Source organism: Bos mutus, chromosome 5, assembly GCF_027580195.1.
Source record: "Bos mutus isolate GX-2022 chromosome 5, NWIPB_WYAK_1.1, whole genome shotgun sequence".
In the NCBI taxonomy this organism is placed as follows: Eukaryota; Metazoa; Chordata; class Mammalia; order Artiodactyla; family Bovidae; genus Bos; species Bos mutus.
Window position 1 is genome coordinate 41700452 of NC_091621.1, and position 17092 is coordinate 41717543.

General features: G+C 53.6%; 2 protein-coding genes across 3 annotated transcripts in view; both read right to left on the bottom strand.

The window, feature by feature from the left end:
* KMT2D (lysine methyltransferase 2D) overlaps positions 1-10206 on the bottom strand; it is a 40026-nt gene extending 29820 nt beyond the window's left edge. The window contains 11 exon segments of the mRNA XM_070370708.1: positions 46-1695; positions 1834-1979; positions 2176-2333; positions 2483-2597; positions 2690-2855; positions 3425-3587; positions 3721-3830; positions 3946-4169; positions 4344-4470; positions 4720-4805; positions 8992-10206. Of these exon segments, the coding sequence (XP_070226809.1) occupies positions 46-1695; positions 1834-1979; positions 2176-2333; positions 2483-2597; positions 2690-2855; positions 3425-3587; positions 3721-3830; positions 3946-4169; positions 4344-4470; positions 4720-4768 (2908 nt within the window). The 5' untranslated portion in view covers positions 4769-4805; positions 8992-10206.
* Positions 10207-13053: 2847 nt separating this feature from the next.
* RHEBL1 (RHEB like 1) lies at positions 13054-16369 on the bottom strand. 2 transcript variants are annotated; one of them, XM_005896386.3, is made up of 8 exons: positions 16144-16369; positions 15463-15534; positions 15050-15117; positions 14691-14773; positions 14544-14600; positions 14296-14343; positions 13878-13959; positions 13054-13706 (listed from the first exon to the last, which is right to left on the bottom strand). In XM_005896386.3, the coding sequence occupies exons 1-8, from the start codon at positions 16193-16195 to the stop codon at positions 13617-13619; spliced, it is 552 nt and encodes a 183-aa protein (XP_005896448.1). In that variant the 5' UTR covers positions 16196-16369; the 3' UTR covers positions 13054-13616. The 2 variants fall into 2 exon arrangements, with proteins under 2 accessions (XP_005896448.1, XP_070226807.1); XM_070370706.1 differs by lacking the exon at positions 13054-13706 and having other exon boundaries at positions 13728-13959.
* Between the last annotated feature and the right edge of the window lie 723 nt (positions 16370-17092).

A 17092-nucleotide genomic window follows, 5' to 3' on the forward strand; every position in this document is an offset into this window, starting at 1 on the left:
AGTTAAAGACCATCCCAGAGTAACAGGGTACTAAGAGCCCCTTACCTGGTGGCATCAGCTGAGGTGACAAAGATGGCTCCCCAGATGGGGACAATGGCAGCTCCTCAGGCAGAGGGGACAGAGGTGGTTCCCCAGGCTCAGACAGGGCCGGCTCTCCAAGCACAGGGGATAAGGGTGGCTCCCTGGGTGGGAGGAGTAAGGGCAATTCCTCAGATGCAAGACACAGGCTTGGCTCCTCAATGGGCTCTTCAGGTCGAGGGGACAGGTGTGGTTCCTCAGGCCGGGGGGTCAGGCGCGGTTCCTCAGGCCGAGGGGACAGGCGCGGTTCCTCAGGCCGAGGGGACAGGCGCGGTTCCTCAGGCCGGGGGGACAGGCGCGGTTCCTCAGGCCGGGGGGACAGGCATGGTTCCTCAGGCTGGGGAGACAGGCGTGGTTCCTCGGATGCAAGGGGACAGATGTGGCTCCTCAGGCACGGGGGACAGGTGCAGCTCCTGAGGCGCGGGGGACAGGCAGGGCTCCTGGGATGCAGGGGACAGGCGCAGCTCCTTGGACGCAGGGGACAGGCGTGGCTCCTCAGGCGCAGGGGACAGGTGCGGCTGCTGGGGCACCGGGGACAGGTGCGGCTGCTGGGGTGCGGGGGACAGACGCGGCTCCTCGGGTGCAGGGGACAGGCACGGCTGCTGGGGTGCGGGGGACAGACGTGGCTCCTCAGGTGCGGGGGACAGACGCGGCTCCTGGGGTGCAGGGGACAGACGCGGCTCCTGGGATGCGGGGGACAGACGCGGCTCCTGGGGTGCAGGAGACAGGCGTGGTTTCTCAGGTTGAGGGGACAGGTGTGGCTCCTCAGGCCGGGGGCAAAGTCGTAGTTCCTCAGGCAGTGGCAACAGCGGTGACTCCTCCAGCGGCAGGGACACGAGCAAGTCTTCCGGAGGTGGGGAAGCAGGCGGGTCTTCAGGTGGCGGAGATGTAGGGGAGTCCTCAGGTGGAGGGGACAGGCGTGAAGCCTCAGGTGGAGGGGATGTGGGAGACTCCTCAGGTGGCGGTGACAGGGGAGACTCCTCAGGCGGGGGGGACAGGCGTGACACCTCAGGCGGGGGAGACATAGGCAAGTCTTCAGGTGGTGGGGACATGGGTGAGTCCTCAGGCGGTGGGGATAGGCGTGACGCCTCAGGTGGCGGGGAGAGAGGAGACTCCTCGGGTGGAGGGGACAGGGGCGACTCCTCAAATGGTGGGAACAGACAAGAGGCCTCAGGTGGCGGAGACATAGGTGACTCTTCAGGTGGCGGAGACATGGGTGACTCTTCCGGTGGTGGAGACAGGCGAGATGCTTCCGGTGGTGGGAAGTAGGCAATTCTTCAGGGGGAGGGGACAGAGGAGACTCCTCCAGTGGTGGGGACAGGGGTGACGCTTCAGGTGGTGGGGGTAAGGGTGTATCGAGTGGGGGATGTGGGGGGGAGTCCTCTGGGGAAGAGAAGGGTGGTGACTCAGGTGGGGGAGACAGAGGAGACTCCTCAGGCGGTGGAGAGAGGGGTGAGTCCTCAGGCGGTGGGGACAGGCGCGATGCCTCAGGCGGCGGGGACGTGGGTGAGTCCTCAGGTGGTGGGGACAGGGGCGACTCCTCAGGTGGGGGCAGCAGTGGCATCTCCTCATTTAGGGGGGCCTCCAACTGGGGCTCAAGTTGGGCCCCTTCTCTCCCTGCAGACATAACACACTCTGCTCCTACCTAGCTCAGCTGCACCCCCACAGCAAGTATAGGGTCGGGGCAAAGCAGAGATTGGCCCTTGCTGCAGGATAGAAGGGGATTACTTTCAGGAACCCTCAAACCCTACTCACCTAGTGGTTTGGCTTCACATTGCAGGGGCCCCGGTTCCTTGGGTTGCATAGAGGTCACGTGTCCACCCTTTGGCTGCCCTTGGCACGCAACATACAGACTATTGGGCTCATCAGTGGGGGTAGCGCCAGGCTCTAGGGGTGAGAATCTGCAGAGGGCACAGGAAGCAGACTCACATCACCTACCGACCCCTCTAGAGCACACAGAGGTGAGGCATGGATGCTCTAGAATGTACTGCTCACCCGATGGCCCTCCTCTCAAAGGCTGTTTGCTTGAACACAGCCCCTGCCCATCTCAGTACCTCCCAGGCCCCCTCCCCACCTCTGCCAATCCACACCACTTACCTGCTACAGACCAGGGGGTGCTGCTCAGCAAGAGAACTGACAGGCTGTCCTCCCGGGGCTTTGTGACAGCGGTGACAGAGCGAATAGTTCTCAAACCACTCAGAGTTGGGATTCAGCTCAGCTGAGCCTGCCCCACAGGCCCGGCACACCCGGCATGCCTAGCGGAAGGGAACAAGCAAAACGGCCACTGGTCAGACAACAGAGACGCAGAGACGGGAGAAGAGCACAGGGCATGTCCCAAAGGGGAAACCTGGGGCGCTGCAGGAAGTGGAATTAGGGAGAGTAAGGAGCACTGGGGCACACTCACCTTGCACTTCCAAGAGTGAGCAGGCAGTTCTTCCATTGGTGGTTTCAGGCAGAAGGTATGGTATCCTTTGTCACACGTCTCACAGACCAACATCTTAGAGTCATTCCCAGGTTTCCTGCGGGGGCACATAACAGGGTTCTCCCTGCCCTCCTTTTCAACCCTGACCTGTGCTTCACCTAAGGTTCCCTTCTGCCCTCCCACTTTTACCTGCAAGCTTGGCACACTTTGCATTCAGGGCACTGCCAGCCAGCACGCTTGCGGGCAGTCAGAGCAGTGTCCAGACAGGCCCCGTGATAGTGATGCCCACAGCTGGTACAGAAGAACAAGTCACACAATTCCCCTGGCCCCTCACATACTGCACAGCGAGCCTCCTCTGCAGTAGGAAGGGAAGGATGACACAGGTCAGCTATGGATTCCTTACAGGACTCAGCACAGTGCTGTCTACATAACTGGCATTCCACAGACACAGAATGAACCAAGTTTGTAAGTGTCTGCCTAACATACACCAGGCACTGCTCTAGGCACTGCACTACATCGCGCATGTATGCTCAGTCATTTCAGTCGTGCCTGACTCTTTGAGACCCCATGAACTGTAGCCCACAAAGCTCCTCTGTCCATGGGATTCTGCAGGCAAGGATACTGGAGTGGGTTGCCATGCCCTTCTCCAGGGGATCTTTCCAAATAGGGATCAAACCCACGTCTCTAACTTCTCCTGCACTAACAGGCAGGTTCTTTACCACTAGTGCCACCTGGAAAACCCAGGTACTGCAGAGACCACGGTAAATGAGACAGGCAGAGCCACTGCACTCAGAGTCCAAGCCTATTTTCATGGGGCAGACTGACAGCACGTAATTACAGATTTCAGAGCACTCTGCAGAGCATAAAAACCCCAGGAGCCGTGGACCCTCACGTGTCCCCTGTCCAAGGGGCGGGACTCCTCACCCAGATGTGTGGCCCCCTCACTGTGCTCTGGGCATAGCAGCTGCAGTGTTTTCATGGATAAGAAGGAACCGCTGGCAGTTGCACAGGGGAAGTGGTAAAGACGTGAACATCCAGGCGAGCGGCAAGGGATGGAGGCACCAAGTCTGGTGCAGTGGGAGCAGCGCTGCCAGGGTGGAAACAAAGCCTCAGGACTGGCCAGCTCTCTCCAGAGCCACAGGCCAGGCACCAGTTCTAACCCAGCATGCCCTCTGCCCACCCTGCCCTTTGCCTGTGCCATTCCCTGGCCCCCGCCCCACCTGTGAGATCCCTGAGAAGATGGCCTTGTCCACACCACATAGTTCTGGGCCCTCCTGCCCCCATACGCCTGCCGACCATGCAGCGCACCAGTGGTGAGCCCAGCAGGACCCTTTATAGGTGGAAAGAGGGAAAACAGTTAACAAGAACGTGACCCCTGGTTCAGGACCACCTAGCCCTTACCCCATTTCCTCCCCAAGTCAGCTACCCCACTTCCCTTCCCTTACCTCCAGGTTCTCCCAGGTGGGCAGGTGTCAGGCCCTCAGGGAAACCAATCTGTGATAGGTCCTCACTGGGCAGTGCTCCCTCACTGGGCCCTGGGTTCCCCCCAGGGGACACCACGGGACACCGGGGCCAGTCAAATGGCAACTCAAAGCGCCGTAGCTCCCGCTGCCCATGTAGACTGGGCTCTCCGCAGTTACAGAGAGCACAACGCCGCACCGGACCCCCGCTGTGAACACACAAGCATCAGCACCACGCCAGTCCTGCACCCTCAACAACCCCACGACTTGGCACACCTATGCTTCCTGAACACTCATTTCCTAAATCTTCCACTTTGAAAGCCCCAGATGCTCAAATCAAGTCTTCATACATCCTTATATTCTCATTTCCCCAAACTAGTTACCTGCAGTCCTGGGGAGGCTCCTGAAGCCGGGGACCCCCAGAACTGGGCACAGAGACCTCCCCAACATGTGGTTTGGGAAGGTCTGGCTCAGTGGCACCTGACTCCTCGGAGGCTGCAGGTCCATCAGCTGAATGAACAGAGAAAAAACATGTATCAGCCATTATCCTCTGTTTAATACCAGTCCACTCATCAGACCCATGAGATTACCCAAAACCCTTGGTGGATAACAGTGATGACATTTCAACTTCTGTCCCAAAGAACAAAGTCCTTCAATTATTACCTGTCTATCAGACAGACTTAGCTTCTGTCCCTGTGCTAGGACCAGAAATCTAAGATTTCCTGGGAAGAACAGAAACCCACTGTTTGTCCTACCCACCTGCTGGTTCCGAATCTTTATCCTCACCAGGCGGCTTCGGGCTGTCCATCCCTCTCTCCGACTGGGCAGAGCCCTCTCGGGGAGACCTGTCAGAGCCAAGAGATATCTATTTGTCTAGGAAATCTTCCCACTAAACACTTTCCTCCAAATCCTGAGGAGAAGGCAGCTAATGTTATCTAGAACCTATAGAAATCAGAGCAAAATCACACCTACAAACTCCTGTACTAATGACAAGGAAAATCCTTCTCCCCAATCCTTGTCCCACCGTCTACTTCCCCTCCAATAAACACATATCCTCTTCTTCCACTCTGAATTCCCGGGGGGGTCCACTTCCCATCTCCTGCCTAAGAGTTCCCAGGACAACCAGAAGCACCCACAAGCTACATCTAGTACCCCTCTTTGCCTCACATCTGAGTTCTTGGCTTCTGGCAGGCCCTATCCCTTGGACTTTTCCCTCAGTTCTCAAGTCAGCTACCATCCTAGAGGTCTTTCAGCGCTAACCCAGGAGTAGTCATAAACCAAGAAGTCTGAGTTCAGCTGAAATCCCTCTACTGGAGACCAAATTTGGGGTCTTGCAAGATGTAGAACATGTTACTGGAACGAAATCCCAGCTTTGGATGGATCTCCCCCACCTCCACTGGTTTCAACCAGAATATTCCAATCATAACAGAAGAAACTCCCAATTTCCCACCAACTGCCCATCTAAATCTAGCTCAGGCCCACCCCCTGGCCCCTGCCATGACTGAGCTCAAGTTCTCACCCAGCCTGAAGGCCTCAGGTCGTTGCCCTTAGCAACGCCAACTGCCCTTCCTCCTTAGATGTCCCTAGAAGTTAACAGAAGGGGCCTTAAGAGTTACTGAGCATGTGTAGCCAGGCCTGACGCTAGGCATGCTGGGAGTTGTAGTCTCAGGAAGCACACAGCCACTTGGAGCTGTTCTAAACGGGGGCAGGACACAGCAAAGCAGCTTCCTTCCTCTTCCATCAGGCAGGGTTTCCACACACACTATGGGGGTGGGGGGTAACGGTCCCCTCTTCTAAGATATGCCTGCCTATCCCAGAGCCAAATGAAACACACTAAAGTTATACCTAAGAAGGTCAAGATACACACCTTTGGGCATATTTTCCTAAATCTCAGAGGAAACTAATAAACACAGTACAAAAAAGAGAGAAGTAAAGAATTACAGAGCTGAGGAAGAGGAAAGGGGTCCTATAGAAGAAGGGAAGAAAGGGACAGGTGCCAACCGCTCTTAGTGGGAAGGGTAGGGGCTTAAGCAGAGAAACTATATAAAGTATAATTTTCCCATAGCAGGTGGAGCAGGTTACAGAACTCTAAATGAAAGTTTGAGAATTTTCTGTCTCCCCTTTTCCACTCCTCTTATTTAACCAGAAGGACCACACCAACCTTTGTAAAGACAAGCCTCTCTCCCCACACCAAATACCCCAGTCAGCCACTTGGGGTTGAGTGCATGGGGCAGATGAGGCTGGGGGAATCCTCAAAGGTGCCCAGGATCCATAAATCAATCACCTAAGAACCACAGTATCAGTGCTCTTTCCCTGAGTTAATATTCCATTTCCAAAGACTGGCAATGGGCCTCATGGGACATGCCACAGGAAGGGCAATTTGTACTCCTTTCCCTTTACACTATTAGATTCTACTAGACTGGGAAAGTGAAGTATCACTTGATACCTGCTACCTTTACTCCCAGATCATCTCTTTCCCAAAACTGTCACTCACATAATCACACCTAAAAGGAAAGCAGGGTGGCCATCTAGCCAGCCCAGAGAAAAGATGCTCTGGCACTTCAAGGGCCCCCCAGAAGCCACCTATGTGAAGTAGGGGTTGGAGGTCAGGGCACCAGCTAGGCTCCTCTTCCTATTCAGCCACTCAAGGCCTGACCACACCCAGAAGGCTTCAAAGTTTCCTAAACATGTGCAATTTTCGTGGTACCTTACCACTAAATATCCCCAAGAGCTTCCAACTGTTGTACTCTCAAAGTTGAGGCTAAAGGAGTCACAAACAGCAAGAAATCAAAAGCAACAGTGACAGCGCAGTGGGTGGGAGGACTGCCTCACACAAGGCCAGAGGGACGAATTCCTCCGCCCTCCCACAAGCGCAGCCCTCTCAAACTGGTAACGCTGGCACTGCCTGGGGAGGTGCAGAAACCACCTGCATCTAGCTTTGGGAAACAGTACCAACATCCTCCAAAGCTGCAGCCTCATTTATGGGATCATGGAAGATGAGAGATAAGCCAAGGGTTGAGTGTCCTCCAAGCTGGACCAGAGAATCCAGAGGCTCTTCTAAGGAGTCCCATTTCCCTTTGGACAGTCCAGCACCTCCCCCACCAATGCTGAGTCCGAGTTGTCAGGCCCCTGAACAGATCCAAACAAATAAAAACCACAGGTTCCCCTGTCTCAGCATTCAAAACCAGAAACACACATATACTCCAAGGGTTTTTCCCTGGGTCTAAACTGGGCTAAGGCCTGGCCAGGATTCCTCAAGGGAACTAGGGATCCTAGAGAAACACAGATCTAGCGAGTGAAACCATGGTGGGTCCATTTGATTCCAGGCTAAAGAGGCCCAGGACAGCAAGAAAGAAGGCAGAGATTCATCTCAACCCACTCTCCCCTCTGCCTCCATCCCAGACCAAAAGCTTTAGCTCCATTATGCCAGCCAAAGGGGAAATGGAGGCTTGGAGAGGTGAAAGGCTGAAGCAGGCCCTTGAGTGAACAGCTCTTCTGTAGGACTTCAGGACTTCCTGGTTCCCAGCCTGAGAATCAAACCACACCTCTCCCCACCCCCATTTTGGGCTGGCCCTCCAGGGAAGAACCCAAATGGCAACAGGGGCTCTGGAGACCCTCTGAACTATATCCCTGGGTCACTCTAGGGTCAGCTACAGCCAAAAAGGAGTGGTGTCTCTTAAGGAAGTTCTTTAGGGACAGACAGCCGGAGAGGCCCTCCACAGGAGGCAGGGGCAGACAGCATGGGTGACAGCTAGCCTCATTTCAGCACCCCTGTGCCACCTCTCACCTCAGGATTACCACCCAAAACCTTTCAAGGGCAAACCCCTATTCTGTCTTTTCCAAGACCAGGCTCAAAGTGGTTGAGCCTCTGTATGTTGGAGGAGACAAAGTGAGGGAGCAAAATACAGCAGCCAAATCCTGGCTGGGCAGCATGACAGCTGTGAGAGGGGCTGTCCCAGCCCAGGGTCCAGAGGCTCACGCTGCACCCTTCATGCAATCACACACACACACCCCTTCTCCCCAACACCTCCTGCCAGGGCTGAAAACACTGGCTTCAGAGACATGCTCCTATCAGGTCATTTCTCCTCCAAAGAGGTACCGGCCACCCTATTCTGCAGGGTTGGGACAGGATCACAGGACTAGTTAACATTCCCTGACTGAAAAAGGTTGGCGAGGTCTGGGAGGGGCCCTGCAGGACTGGCCAGAGACTTACGGGCGACCAGGCCCGGAGAAAGCAGGAGACAAAAGCCATTTTTTGCAGCCCACATTCACAGGGAGCAAATCTCAACGGCCTCCTCTATAATCCCCTAGAGATTATGTCCATCCCAAGAGGAGGGAAAGCAAAGCAGGCTAAGACAGCACTAGGCCTCGTTGGGGTCACTTTGCCAGGCAGGGGTAGTTTAAAGTTGACCAGCAAGGCCAGAGCTGCCCCCAGCCCCGCCTCCTTCTTGCCCCAGCCACCTCCTTCATCACAATAGTCAGTTTCCACTCTGCCCCATGCACAGTGAAATAAGGCCTAGTGCAGGAATCAGGATTCCTTGAGTCTCCCAGAGACTGCTCTCAGTGCCCGGATGAGCAAGAACAACCTTAAAGTCCAACCTGGCACTAAGTCTGACCTGGCAGTGGCACCCTACCCCCGTTCCCAAGTTGTTCTATTCCCAAGGCCCACAAGGAACCCTGAAGGAGAAGCAGCTGACTGGGATTGGTGCTGGCATCAGGGCTTGGGTCCTAGTTTAGTAGAGCTCCCCCCAACACAAAAATAAACAGGCAGAGAGACTTTCTGGCCAGGTTCCCAAACTCCCGTGGTTCCCTGAACCCCCCAGTCTTTAAAGAGGCACACCCCAGGACACCAGGCCTCGGTTCTCCTCTGGCGACTGGCTCAGGTTCCCTTGACAGACCCTGCCAAAGGAACCCTCCTCAGCTCTGGCACCCCCTTCTCCAACCTACAGGCCAGCTCGGGCCAAGATAGTCCATCTGGCTATGCCCCCAGTCCAACCCTTTCTGGGCCCTGGCCGGGCGGACTTCACTCACCTCTTCACAGGGCGATCCAGAAATCCTCATCCGAGAACATGGCCAGAGCCCGGGCCGCTCCCCGACCTCCAACCGCCAGAGCGATCACAGCCGCCCCCCGCACGGGGGGGCTTAAGGGGGCCAAGAACGGTAAATCCAGGTCGGAGTGGCCACCCTCCCCCCCCTCAAAAAAAGCAAGAAGCCGAAGAAGGGTTCTCTGCCTCGGGTTCCAGCAGTTTAGGTTTCCATGGACAGCCCCAAGGCGGCGAATCCCGAGCGGACACAAAGAGAGCACCGGTGGCTTTGATCTTGGGCGAGCAGGCTCCGCATCCGCGTCGCCGGGCGGCCTCTCAGTCCTAGGGCCGGGCCAGCGCCCCGGTCGCCCGCGCCGGGCTCGGGCGGAACGTCGAGGCTCTCCAGATGGAACGTCGAGGCGCCTCCCCAGCAGCCCGGAAGGAATGCCGCGCCGCCGCGCCGGGCCCGGATGGAACGTGAGACCCTCGCAGGAGCGCCGAACCCCTCTCCCCCTCGGGCCGGCGCCCCGGGGCCGCGCGAGCTACGGCGACACGGAGCCGGCGGGGCCGCGGGGCTGAACCTGACACACACCCAGTGCTGGGCTCCTCGACCCCGAGCACTCTCCCTCGGCGGCTTCGAGCCCCCCACCTTCTGCTCCCCCCTGGGGAAGGGAGGAGGGTAGGTGGGCGAGGAAGAGGAAGGGGCGGGCGGTGCGAGCCCTCTGCCCGCTCCCCTCCGGCCGCTCCAGGCCCTGCGCTCGCCTCCCTTCCCCTCTGGCCTCGGGAGCTGCCCCGCCCCCGGCCTGGCCGGCTCAGATCGGCGGCACCCCCTCGACCCCCGGCTGGCTGTGATCGCGGGGGGCCTAGAGGTGCATGGCCCAACCCCGGCTCCCGGCGCCGGGGGGTCAGGAAACTGAGCGGAAAGTGGGGAACGAGGCAGCCATTTGCAACCGGAGAGGAAAGTAGTGCAGCGCGGCGCCGCTCCGCCTCCCCCCCCCTCCGCCTCCTGTTCGGCCGGTAGGGTGGTTCCTGCGAAGGGGCTATTTCCTGGCCCGAGATCTCGGCAGCGGTCGTGAAGATTCAGGAAGCCTCCGGCGCGAGATCCGGGTGGCCCTTTTGCCCGGGGAACCCCACTCCAGAAGGGGAGAAAAGAGAAGACGCGGCCCTATTTTGTGTTGGAGCGGAGCGGCGGAGGGATTCGGTCCTCTCGGAGGAAAGGCTGTGACTCTGCAGTTCTACGCACACGCAGCGGGATCCCTCCGCCATAGGTTAACCCCGACTGCGCCGGGCCGGCCGCTGTGCAGACACGTGGGAATGAAGCCCCCCTCCTCTTCGCCCCAGACCTGGAACTGCCTCCTTTACCACCAGGCTAGTAAAACTAGGACTCTGGACACTTTCTAATTCCGTTTCGCTGGAGTTATCGGTCCCTGAAACTCTTAGCTGCCCCTTGTCTTGGCCAAGAGCAATCTTTCCCGGGAGGGGGATGGAAGAAGAGCCTGGAGATTGGCCGCTGCTCTGCATCCTGGGAACTGGAGTCCGCAAATGGAGAAAGTGAGGCACGGCGCCTGGCGCTGCAAAGGGTGGGTTCCTGCCACGTTCGGGGGCCTAAAGGAAAGCGGAACGAGTCCCTAGTCGTTCCTGCTGGCTCTCAACCCCCCTCGAGAGGAAAGAGGACTGTTAGTGCCTCCACAATCACCTCCCCTGTCAAAACAGAAATGCAGAGTTTCCCCTCCTTTCCCTGGTGCTCCCAGCCCCAGCCCTTCTTTCCGAATCTTCAGGGCCTGTGCTCCCCAGCACCCCCCCGCCCCCCCCCCCCGCCTTTTCAGTAAACAGAGGGCATGTAACTTGTAGCCTTGCTACTTGGCTAGAGTACTGTTATTCTACGCAAGATCCCAAAACAGCTTGCAGGGACACCCCCCCGCCCCCCTTCCCCCTCCCCCTACCCCCGCCACCAATTAGTCTGGATGAGAAAGGGTTGGAATGATTTCTCTGCATTAACTCTACCCACGGGATAGACAGGAGGAGACAAATTAACAAATGCGCTGGATACTTAAAATATTCTTAGTTATTCCTCACCCTCGTTATGAATTAATGTGGAATTATGTCCATATTACAGATGAAGAGATTGACACTAAAATACATAAAATTGTTCAACAAACCACATCTAGTGAGAAGTTGAGCCTTGCCGTAATGCAAGCCAATGGCCATGTTTGTCCTAGGATGTGTGTATGTGTATATAAATATTTTTTAAATTTTTATTTTAATATGTGGAGAAAGACACAAACCAGGTGCAGGGCTGGTTTTGTGGGAAGGGGTTTACAGTGCTGTCCAATAGAACTTTCTGCAATGATAGAAACGCCCTATACATTCATGTGGCTTAGTCACATGTAGCTATTGGGTACTTTGAAAAGTAAGTGGTGCAACTGAGGAACTTTTAATTTTTAAAAATTTTAAAACTAAATAGCAATATATGACTTGTAGCTTTTATATTGGACAGTGCAGAAGACCTAAATGCCTACTGGCCAGAGTCATAGGAGGGATCAGGACTAGGTATGTCTTGGCTAGCCAAACACTGACATATGCTCTGCACTGACCATTCAGGTCTAATTCAGCAAAAAAAGTCCAGCAGTAACTCCTCACCTGTAAATGGAAGGCCTCTCCCTACTTTCTGCACCCAGAGGCCAGGAGGCAGATCCTCACCAGAAAAACCTCAAATAATACACAATAGCCATCTTTTAAGGGTTTATTATGTATGAGGACCTATGCTAAGCATTTCATATATCACCTTAGTTTTATTCTTACCTCAATCCTATGAGGAAGGTTTAACTACACATAGTAAATGAGACACTAAGAGAGGTTCAGAGGCTCAGAGAGTTTAAGTGTCTTCCTAGCATCACACAGTTAAGTGGAAGAGGAACTCTTTTTAACCCAGCCATTAACCACTATTCTTTACTACTATCAGGCTTTGAGATTGTTTGATATGCCTCTCAAAAACCTGATATTTGTTATTCCATTTCAAACCTCATGGACATAACAATAGTATAGATACCTGTAATGAGAATTCCAGGTCTGATGTGCAAAAAGACCTAATATTAGTGTAAGGAGAGAGAGTGATGAGAACCCTAAAGAGATTCCTGAGCCCCTAAGAGATTGCTCTTTGGAATATGCTTTTTTCTGCAGCCCTTATTTCTTTTTAGATTCAATATCAGAGATGCAGAAGCTGCCAGCAGGACTTTTAAAAACAAGCATGACAGACCATCACCCCCAGTTATAAGCCCAACTAGCCGGGAGCCAGGCCATAACAAGGTCATAGCTAAAAATCACACCCGGATTTTGTCCATTTTTCCCAATTAAGTGCATTGACAGAGTACCTCAGGCTCTCCCAGTTGGCAGAACTCTATGCCTTTCCTGTGAAGGATACCATTCAGGTCACCCTTATAAGTCGTTGCAGGAGGTATTAGGCCACTTAGGACCTAGGGCTGCTGGGGAGGGGGTGGGGGTAAAAGCAGTTAGGACCAAACTTTCCTAGCTGAACCCATCCTCCTACTGAGGTGGTGGGTCAACAAGAACAGAAGCAATAGCCTTTGACACCTGGAAAAGGTAACACAACTTCAAAAGTGTGAAAGGTATGAAAAAAGCAAAGAACATCTATTTTAATGAAAGGCACTTGAAGAGATAAGGGGCAGGGAGTGAGGGTTGATCGGGGCATTATTCCTTCCTTTATTCAACTCTCTTAAAAAATTAAAATCTTTGCAACACTTTAGTCCCTGCCTTCACACTACTTCACAGTTGTTACATCATTAGGAACAAGGGTCTTTCTTCCAACCCAAACGTATCCTCTCTGAGTTCCAACAAATCCCAAGGCCCCAGGAGGGAAGCTAGGGCAGCATGTGGCAGCTGGCCACTAGAGGGCGGTGTTTCTGTAGTTAAGGGGGTTGTGAGAGCCTACAAATTTGGATGGGAGTGGCAGTCAGTTGGTTACCTGTATGGGAGAACAGGGTAGAAAAGAAAGTTGGGAAAAATAAGTAGTAAGTCTTAGGGTGATGGTCCTGAATGAATTAGGGGTAAGGAATAGGAACAAGGTTGGAGGAGTAAAAACCTTGATTCTCTACCAAAGGCCACAGTCATCACTCCTTAGAAAAGAAGATACTGGCCCTGAGTGCTCCCCAGACACAGAGAAGTCAATTACAAAAAGATTTCTCAGTTTATTTGCATATGTACATTGTCACTCCTGGGAGCCAGCTTTGCTTCAGGAGTCCCCAGCTCCCCTCACCCAGCCAACACCCAAAACCTACAGAGGAGACTGGGTCCTGAATAAACAATGCCCAGGACTCATATACCAACCCCATAGGTTATCACAGTTCATATATTTAGCAAAAACAGAGCTAGAGGACAGTGCCCATGAGACATCCTTGCCTCTTTGTAAACATGGACAACCAGGCCACTGGAGCCTGGGTAAGTGTGCAAACATGAGGGTACCTCACTGTGTGCCTAGAGGGCCAGGGACACAGCTGGCAACCAAACAAACCCGTGAAGTCCTGAGGGCGCCCCCACACGCCCCCACTGGAGCTTGGAAAGTACCAGGGGCAGAATCAAGGCAGCTGCCCCTTGCTCAAGAGCTCATCTCTGGGCTCACATGAGATGGCAGCGGCGCTCTTGTCCATATGAATTCTCTACCCGGGCAATCTCCTGGATGACTTTGGTGAAGATGCCTTGAGTCAGCTGCAAGGGATAAGGATTCAGGGCAAAAAAAAAAATTGGTTGAGTTCACTGCCAATACCACCCAACTCTCAGGTGAATGCCCCACTCCCCCACCATCCCCACCACCAAGCAGTGGCATAAAAAGAAAAACACTGCTACCCCCACCACCTTCCTACTCTTCAGGCCCAGTACCTGATTATTTCGAGCAGATGACTCCATAAATGTTGCACCCCAGGATGCTGCCAGCTTCTTCCCCTCAACAGCCTGGACCTCCCTAAAAGCAAATTCAGGACATGAAAATGAAGAATAGCAATAGGCCCCATGTTCTCTGAAAAATCTTTACAGAAACTAGACTTCCTCTGACTCATCTCATTCCAAGGTTTGGGAGAAGGTTTGGGAAAGAAGAAAATACAAGAAAACAAAGGAGCCTAGGACTAAGGCTTGAAATATGAAATTATAGCTTTTGAGATAGAAGGATCATTTTGTCTTAACCTTCAAGTTAGAAACAAAGAGGTAAAACGACTGGTTCAAATCAGTGGCAGAGCCAGGACAAGAGCCTGACTGATTCCTACACACTTTCCTTTGCCTTAAGCTACAGAGATTTCCATACCTGTCTGGAGAGAGATCGGCCTTGTTTCCCACCAGCACCACCGGCAGCCTGGGAGGAAACAGCAGTTACAACAGAATCCCCTCTGTTCCCCATGGACCCCAACCTCCTTCACTTCATAGCTGGACAACTCCCCATCAAACCAGATAGGATCTATGTCCCGGCTTCCTCCTTAATTTGGATCAATACGCCCCTCTGCCCTCCCTCTTCCCTGGTGTCCACACTATGTCTTTATCCCCTGTGGCACGTACCGGGTTTTCCCGTGGCCTTCATGTAGCTTTTGGTACAGACTCTCAATGACTTGGAAGCTTTAAACACAAGAAAAGAATCTTACAATTTTATTCTGGGACAGCCCTCAGGTCCTCCCAAGTCCCCCACTCTCAACCTTGGTCACTTACCTATGCAGAGAGGTGACAGAATACACAAGCACATAACCATGGACCCCAATGATGAATGAATAGGGCAGAATGCTGTACTCATCCTGACAAGAAATAAAAACATCAATACCTTGATTCACAAGACTCAGATGGCCAAGTTTGCTGGGCTGCATCCTGGGGACCCTCCCTGTGGCACTCCCTACTCCAGTCACTTCTATCCAACAAGTACTTATAGAGTAGCTCCAAACAGCACTGCACACTGAAATACTGCTAAAATGCTTTTCTTTTAATACTACTTTACAGATGAGCCTCAGAGGCTACCAGACTTCATCTCCCAGGACTGAACTGCCACATTTAGACACCCTACCCCAAACTGGTACCTGCCCTGCTGTGTCCACCAGGTGTAGGTGAAACTCATCTTTGCCAACAGTCACTATCTTGCTGTAAGCTGAAAAGAAAAGAAAACTTGACTGTGAGGTGCCTTGTAGGGTGAGCAATCTGTGCCCCTATATATTAACACAGATGGGCCAGGTTCAAGGAGCTCTCCAGGAAACTTAAGATACAATGTTAGGCTTCTTATTGTCTACACATGCACTATCCTGGACTCAGTATCTTGGAAAATGCACACTCTAGCTCCACTCACAGAACAGGATTGATAGAGAAGAGATTAGATTTAATATCTAATTAAATCATCCCTTTGGCACCCGGAAAATCCCAAAGTGTGGCCTTGGTATGGGGGAGGGGGGGCACCCAAGCCCTCCCTACCTCACCCCAAGGGGAGAAATTTACTCACTATTCTCCACAGTAGGATCATAGTCTTCCAGGAACTCGCCCTCCACAAATTGATGTGCTAAAGATGTCTTCCCTGTGGGAAGCAGAGGTAATTGTAGCCAAATCACCCATCCACATTCATTTCCTCTGTCCTTTTGGGCTGTGGCCCTGGACTAAAGGAAACCCCGAATTAGCATCCTAGCCTGTGAATGCCCCATGCAATGCTTTCCCTTAGACTCCTTCACCCTCTTTTCGCCCCAGGTCTCTGCACCTTGGCCACCGGATGCATACAGGAGCGACGCAGGAAGCCTTTCCTGCTGTCTTTCCCCACCCAACTCCTGGGAAGATCCGGATTCCCCAGGATTCAGTCAGCCTTGCATCCGACACCTGAGACTTGCCCCACCCAGACCGCGCCCCCGCCATCAAATCCTGCCCCCACCTCCACCCCCCAGAGTAACGTACACTGAGGACCACTGTGATGTTCAAGCCGTAAGCCCATGTTAACTCTTCCATGCTCCAGCTTCCTGCCGCCTTGAACACTACCACCACCCCAGCCTTTCCCACTCCAACCTTTCAGTCCTCGCTCTACAAGCTGGTTCTAAGGATGCCACCATTTCTCCCTGGGTCGCCTTCCCGCGGCAGTGCGCCTCCTCTGGCCACAAAGCCGCGGTGCATTGGTGCTCTGCCCTAGACGGAGACTCACCTACAGAACGGTATCCGAGGATGACCACCTTCCTGTAGCGAACTAACGGCATGGCAGGAGCCGGCCCCGAGGGGCTTGCAGAACTTGGAGCTGAGAGAGCCCCAAGAAGAGAAAGTCGCAGTGCAGTCAGGTGTGGCAACCGGCACGGGAAAGTCGCTCACTCTGAAGCTGCCAGGGGCAAGCTAGAGGGAAACCAAAACAAGCGCCGCGCCCGGAGCTGGCCACGTGATCACAACACAGCAAGACTAAGGCGAGGGAGCCGGGCGACCGGGGAACTACACTGCCGCGCCGCTCAGGGCTCCGCCCCCCAGGCCGCTCGCCATTGGTCCATTAGAAAGGATAGGGGCGGAGCCGTTAGCAGGAGGGAAGGGCGGGCCTCACGTGGAGCGGGAGAAAAAGGAGTTGCGCATGCGCACACTAGACCCGGTTCATTCATAAAGAAACAGAAAGGAACCCGGGGTCCTAGAGGTGTTTGCGCGTTTGCAATCGAGTAATAGTGGCTGCAAAGAATCGTGGATGGAAAAGCGTTGTGGCTGGGCTAGAATTTATGGTCAAAAGACTCTAGGTCTCCCTTTTCCAAGATCTCCGGAGTCCTTGGGTAGGGGAAAAAGGCCAAAGTTTTAATATATCCCCCTCCAAACTTTAGCCCCAGATATTTTATTGTCAGGTTTCTGTAGTCTTCCAGGATCTAACTTCGGAACTGCGATTCTTATTCCTTGAAAAATTGTTAGAATTTGTGGCCAAGTCCTCTGAGGTTTAGCTGTTATCGTTATTACAATCAAAGCATTTATTTATTCAACAAATATTTATTAAGCATATATCTGATCTGATCTGATATGTTTTAGTTATTGCTCTATCTTTGAAGATAGAGTGATGAACACAATAGATAAGGTCTCTGAGTTCACAAGCTTAAAATTCAGTTGGGAAGAAACAAACATAAACAAGTAAA